General features: G+C 33.6%; 2 protein-coding genes across 3 annotated transcripts in view; one reads left to right on the top strand and one right to left on the bottom strand.

The window, feature by feature from the left end:
- Positions 1-222: 222 nt before the first annotated feature.
- LOC125668400 (membrane progestin receptor beta-like) lies at positions 223-2,908 on the bottom strand. Its single transcript, XM_048902530.2, has 2 exons — positions 2,760-2,908; positions 223-2,318 (listed from the first exon to the last, which is right to left on the bottom strand). The coding sequence occupies exon 2, from the start codon at positions 2,304-2,306 to the stop codon at positions 1,311-1,313; it is 996 nt and encodes a 331-aa protein (XP_048758487.1). The 5' UTR covers positions 2,307-2,318; positions 2,760-2,908; the 3' UTR covers positions 223-1,310.
- The window catches only part of LOC125670532 (focal adhesion kinase 1-like), a 63,308-nt gene continuing 58,948 nt past the window's right edge, over positions 2,886-7,245 (top strand). Inside the window, exon 1 of one of the 2 annotated variants that reach the window (XM_056161659.1) lies at positions 2,886-2,977. The gene's annotated coding sequence lies outside the window, so the exon portion shown is untranslated. The remainder of the gene's footprint in view (positions 2,978-7,245) is intronic. The other variant, XM_056161660.1, reaches the window with a different exon arrangement.

The raw sequence follows: 7,245 nt of genomic DNA, 5'->3' as shown, positions 1-7,245 counted from the left end.
ATTCAGCTGGCTCTTGAAGGAAGATTTTCTGAGCAACCCACCAGCTTTGTGGTTCTTGAGAAGTTGAAAAAGTGAAAAGATCAACACAGACAAACTTCAATGCAGAAAATTTAAGCTCACCTCAGGTGATGAGTTATAAACAAAACTAAGATTTAAAAAAAAAAACCCACCAGTTTTGTATTCATGAATAGTTCTAAAAGAAAAAAGTATAACAAAATAGAATAAAACTATTAAAAACCTCTTTATAAATAAAATTATTGACAAGTCAGCTTGTAGATAAACAAAATCACAGGTCAGATATACTTTTGATATATGAACTAAAGACAATACAATTCCTATTAATATATGTAAGGCAATCTTGAAATTGTGTCTAAATCACTTGCTCTACTCAAAAGATAATTGTCCATATATAATCATGAATCGATGTTATTGAAATAAAATATATGTGTTCAAGACACTAAATACATTTTCAATATACATATAAAACAAACAAAACTAAATTACCCACTAATACTTTTTGAAAAGTTTATGCTTTCAATATAGTACAAATGTAATTAATGTATATCTATGAAATATACAACTTTCATTTAAAGTTAGTGCCATTATTATGCAAAGGTTTAGATCTTGTAAATTCACTAAATATACTGGTACAGTAATTGTAACAATATCAAATACAGGATACAGTCAGAGGACTGATGAAGTACTTTAGAGCACAGTGAAATCACAACAAGGAAATAAGGAATGTAAATGGATTGACTTCATGTAACATAACAACACTAGCTAATGTAAAAGGAAACCCTGTGTGTTGTGACTCAGGGATGCTTAACCACTGATAACAGACACAATATCAAACCATCAACAGTTGAGGATTCAACATACATGAACATATCAAATACTTTAAAATATGGTTTTTTTTTGGTATCATATATGACATATGAACAGTTCATTACAAATAAAACTTTGTAATGTAAGCCTTCAAAGCCCTTCATATATAAATAAGCAGTAGTAAAATGTCAACATTATAAACTAAGAAATAAATAATGTCTGTTGTCTATATACCTACATAATTAAATTAAAATATTCTGTATAAAATGATTTGATAAAGTCAATTTCGTATGGTTTTTGGGGGAAAAATACATGTTTATGGTATCTTGAAGTTGATAATAAATCTGCATGTGGTTTAAGTGTCATGCATTCATATAGTAAAATTTGGTCCATACCACAAAAAAACAATTAAAATTTGTCCTTCAAACTAGTGATTTAACATTAACTTTGAACCTGTTAAGTTAAAATGAATTCTATATTCTTATCTACTCTTGTTTTACACTTTCTTTGGCTAGTCTAGATTTGACAATTTTATAAAAAATCAAAACATTGAGGAAACATGCAGTTGTTAAGATTATAACTGCCCCAAATGTTTCCATAAAAGTTGGTTCATCAACAAAAGCTGGGGTTCGGTGATATTTCTCAATATCCAGATGGACACCATCAAGCTGTTTCTGGGTGACCAGTATGATACAGATATGGAAAATCTGATGGCTATGCCCAACAAAATCAAATTTTCCTGGAAAGAATCGTTGAGGTATGTCAGATCCAAAAAAGAATCCTGCCAAGGCAAACCAAATCATCTGAGCTGTGTGATGATACAGACTAACATCCTCCCCATCTTTGTCCAAAAACAGACGGTGTAGAATTGGCAGGGAAAGCCATGTGTAGATGCTTCCCACAGAACCAATCTGCCAAATCTTTCTAGTGAATGGGTATGGACGTTTGTAGAAAACTTTGGACACACTGCAACATATACACACTAAAGCTGCTAAAATTACTCCTACTGGAACCGATAACATTTTTAGAGCTGAATTCAGCATTGTGTCATGGATGCAGTAAGCATAATGTATGATGGTACTCCCCAAGCCAAATATGCCAATGCCAGCATAATCTACCATAAAACCAGTATAGTGGACTAGTTCAGATTTGTTAGAAAAGCAATGAGCACAAGTACTGCACAGATACATCATAATCATTGTTATAAGCCCTGCACTTAGAGGCCACATGTGTGGATTTCCTATTAAGTCATACTGATTAGCGAACTCCATGGATCTGGAAATTGTCAACAACAAGCCAATAAGGTGTGTCCAAACATTCATACACTCGTTGTGCTTTTGAAACATACTGCAAATGTAGTAACTCCATGGTTGATGAGGATGACGGAATCCTGTCTCGACATGAGGCTCTTGGAAAAGAACAGGGACATCATGTTTAGTGGTTGTGGGCCTCAAAAGTGAATTATGCCTTTTGTGTTTCATGGTGAAGGTTTTCTGTTGAGAGAAAAATTAAATGGTTATTATAATGGGTCAATAAAAATTCGATCATCATCTGGTTAATGAGATGGTAAATTAAAAAAAAAGATGGAAAAATTCCAGAAATGTATCAATTTAAATTATCAAAATTATTAAACGATTCAAATATCCGTGACCTTGTTGCACTATCAGGTCACATAATAATCATGAACAAATTGAAATTCGTAGTGCTTCTGCGACATACTGCAGATGTAGTAACAAAATGATTGGAAAGTAATGTAGTTTAGTGTTTAAATCGCAAGCAAAACTACACAATCGTACATGGCACTTGACATAAATCAGCTGTTTCATCAAGGTAATCAATGTTCTTTAAATGAATTGCATGATATAGAAAAAAAAATTGTTTCCAGAATACAGCGACCTTCGCCTACTATTACAACAATTCACAGACACACATACTCATGAAATTTAGCACGTTCGACGTTTGGTTTGTTCCTGCACCGGTATTCCTTCACCGTAAAATTCAATTGGTCCGGGTTCGATTATGTCCGATAATCCGGTTATTTTTGTAGATAACTCGTACGATGAATAATGTCGTGTACGAGATCACATTTAAGTGAGACAAATTCACAAAACAGCTTTCCTTGTGTTAACAAAAGCGAGTAACTACAAAATAGGTAATATATGAAGACATAATGTATATTTAAGCCAATGATTAAATGTTTGAAAAACTTGCGCAAAAATAAGAGAGGAAACTGTACAAAATCGGGCCAAAATATTCGAAATTTATTAGCTCGAGTTTCCTCGAGAAGTTTTAAGAGTGATTTACTTTTGGGGGGTAATTTGCAGAATTGTAGACACTATTAATTCCTTTCACACATCTTTGTAAGATTTATGTGAATATTATTTTATAAATATTGATTATGTAAAGTAAAAGTGGCTTAGTCCACAGGGTTTTGACCAGTGCTCCCACTGGACCAGAATTCCCTTTCGCCACTTTTTCGGGGAGCTGCGCGACACAAATAATCACATGCTTTACAATTATTTCCATCATATTATATATTATTTTATTCATTACACTTGTTTTAGCATTTTGAATCAGTTACATTACTTATTCATATCCAGCTACCATACCTAAACATTTCTTTCTGTAATAATAAAAAGTTGATTTGTTTGATAAATTCTATTATGGAAATCAAAATTCAGATAATAAATCATATAAATATAAACTTTATGATGCTACACCTCTCAGTGAAAACATTGTGTACATTGGCCGAAATGCAGATATCACAAAACATCAAGCCCAATTTAGAGTCGTATCTCAACCATTCCCTATTAAATTTCCGTTTTTGTATGGAAGATTTTGCAAGTTGGACAGAATCAGATGTTTGAGCAGGTGGGGTTGACTGTAAAGCCAAACATAGATATTTTTTTTAATTTTAGACTGACTAGGGCCAGAAGCTACAAGTTTAGTGTCAAAATAGAATGGGGTGCATAGTCTTATGAGATTAGCATTTTTATACTGTTGCGCACCAAACTTCAAAGAAAATTATTTATTAAAATTGCTATGGCCATATCAATGGTGACCGACCGCATTGTTTATGAAATATTCGAACTAAAATCAAGCACATCAAAATCTTGTAATCAACGAGTTTGGCCGCAAAAACAAACAATTGATGTATTCATATATACATTATACACAATAATACGGCCAATTTAATTACCGGTCGGTTCTCTGGTTAAGAATTCACATTAATGTGGAGATGATAACACGATAATGAATAAGACTTTAAATGTTAAACAATTGACCAAAGCAGGGTCAACAGCTGTCCGATGTACTTTATTACATAATCACCGACTTTTTTGCAGCCATAAATTACCTGAGGCTGTGACCAGCTCTGTGTGCACTGGAGCGACGCGAGATTTCCGGTCGCACGCGTTGACTGAATAAACAGATTTTGACTGCATAAACAAACAGGTGATAATGTGTCACTGACAAAGGATTAAAAATACAATTTATTGCAAAAAGGGATTTTCGCCACTTTCAATTTTTTTTCGCCATTTTTGAAAAAAATTCGCCATTGGCGAAAATGGCGAAGCCCAGCTCGAGCACTGGTTTTGACAAAACTGTGGTAAGGAAGGACACCATGCAGTAAATTAGGTTGGGAACACTCGATTATCCCTCTCTAGCGAGAAAGTAAACGGCATTATCCTGTTATTAGCACTGCAGTGCTAATAATATTTGACGTTATTGACGTAAATATATATAAACTTTACGAACTTTATTGTGTTTTTCAAAGAGAATTAAGCATTTTTTTTTTTTTGGCATTTTTTCCGATGCACTCTCTAGTTATATTTTTAGAAATTACCTTATTCTCAATGAAACTTATAACGGAATAAATGTATCCTTAGAAACTAAAATTTGGCTTGCAGGAAAGTACCATTTATTCCGTTATAGTCAAGAAGAAAAGTATCTTTAGAATTAATTTCATAACGGAATAAATGCCTAATTTAGATGAACAGTAATGAGTATTTGCATTTTAGTCCATTATAGACCATGTAAAGTAATATTTCTGTAGAGTAGATTTGATAACGGAATAAATGCCATGTATTAAAATGAATACTAATGCATATTTCCACTTTATTCTGTTAAAGACAAGGAAATGTTGCTCTTCAAATTAATTTGATAATGGAATAAATCGCATGTATTAAGATGAACAGTATTGCATATTTGCATTTTACTCCGTTATAAACAAAAAGAAATATTTCTGTACAGTTTATTTGATAACGGAATATAAATTCAAGATGAACTTTAATGCATATTTGCACTTTATTCCGTTATAGACAAGAAATGTTTCTCTAAAAATTAATGTCACAACTGAATAAATGCCATGTATTAAGATGAACAGTAATGCATATTTGCATTTTATTCAAACAGGAATGGGAGGGGGGAGGGCTTTGCCATAAATTGCGATGTCCTTTAGTAACGGAATAAATGAAGTATTTGTTAATGAAAACAATAGATTCAAAATCATGTTAAGGTCCATGTCTTTTTCATTGCGTACAAAGGGCAGTGTATTTGGAGTTCATGTACAGGAGAAATGCATTTGTGTACATTTTTAAGTACTGTTAATTATACCATTTATTGCATACAGGAACATTTCAAATTTTTATTTCCATGTTCTCATTTCTGCACGGACTTTGAATGTGTTGTAATACATGTTGTGAATTAAAAGTCCTTTTAAATGGCTGTAAACAGTCCTATACACTACCTGTACATTTGATGGAAGGCATTCTATTGAATGAGTCACAAAGCATGACCGTCTACTACGTGTTTACATATGGGTTTTGTACATTTGAAGCTCACAAGAAAAAGTACATTTTCTTCATCACTTCTTTTGAAACATCGTCTCTCTATATATACTCCTGTTGTTAGCACCATGGTGTGAATAAGTTTTGAGGTATTTATATGAATGTCATCTCTCTATACATACTCCTGTTATTAGCACCGCTGTGCGAATTAGTTTTGAGGTATTTATATGAATGTCATCTCTCTATACATACTCCTGTTATTAGCACCGCGGTGCGAATTAGTTTTGGCCATTCCACAGATGAAAACGTGCCATTTTTACAGTGATACCCCCAAAAATCTCCAAGCCCCATTTTTCTAATGAATTCCCCCAAAGAAACCCTTTTCCCGGGAATACTTCCCTTCGTGGAGCTTATAATCTTGATTTTTAAAACATCGTCTCTCTATATATACTCCTGTTATTAGCACCGCTGTGCGAATTAGTTTTGAGGTATTTATATGAATGTCATCTCTCTATACATACTCTAGCTGCAATAATGTAGCCCTATCCAATTTTTTTTATTCTGACGTTTTCGGGATAGGGCTACAATTCCATAGGATCTCCGTAATGGTGCAAAATAATTTTATGAATAACCGATAATAAACTCTGTGTATTAGTCCCAAATGTTGTTTACACCAAAAGGAGTACCAACTTTGTGCTCGGGCATGTCTAATAAAGGTGTTTTTCATTAAATATAATGTACAGCATGCAAAATTCTTCGTCTGCTCCGCCATGCTTGTTATCGCGAGATCTCGTAGGTGGATAATGAAAGCCTAAACATTGACAATCAGCGCGAAAATGTAGTTACTCGAGCCACTTCGACAAAGAAAGGAAAATCATATTGTTGCAGAAAGAATTTACACTCTGCTGTTCGGTTTTTAACTTGATATTTAATTCAAACCTTTTCAATACCGACGAAATAGCTTTCGCCTCCATACTTGTCCACTGATGTAAATACTACCTTATATGGCATATGCAAATGACTTGACAATCGGAAGTTGAAACTTCAGTACATCAAACATGGCGCACAAATATGAATCGAGGAATTGGAATTTATCGAAATTGTTGAAAACGGTAGAATAGAACCTCACAAATCTAAAGTTGCAGGTTGTAAATTTATATATTGACTAAGAAACATAGAATATCATTTTATTTACGTAAAGAAAGTCAGGAAATATTTAGAATGAGCGCAAATGTTGCGGGAGTGAATCACTCCCGCATTTGCACCATTACGGAGATCCTAAGGAGTTGTAGCTCTCTCCCTAAAAAAAAAAAAAAATCAGAGAGGGCTACATTATTGCAGCTATACATACTCCTGTTATTAGCACCGCGGTGCGAATAAGTTTTGAGGTATTTATATGAATGTCGTCTCTCTATATATACTCCTGTTATTAGCACCGCCGTGCGAATTAGTTTTGAGGTATTTATATGAATGTCATCTCTCTATATATACTCCTGTTATTAGCACCGCGGTGCGAATAAGTTTTGAGGTATTTATATGAACGTCGTCTCTATATATTCTCCTGTTATTAGCACCGCGGTGCGAATTAGTTTTGGCCATTCCACAGATGAAAACGTGCCATTTTTACAGTGAT

Source organism: Ostrea edulis, chromosome 4, assembly GCF_947568905.1.
Source record: "Ostrea edulis chromosome 4, xbOstEdul1.1, whole genome shotgun sequence".
Classification (NCBI taxonomy): domain Eukaryota; kingdom Metazoa; phylum Mollusca; class Bivalvia; order Ostreida; family Ostreidae; genus Ostrea; species Ostrea edulis.
Note: the sequence above shows the minus strand (reverse complement) of the source record. Positions and strands in the feature narration are given on the sequence as shown.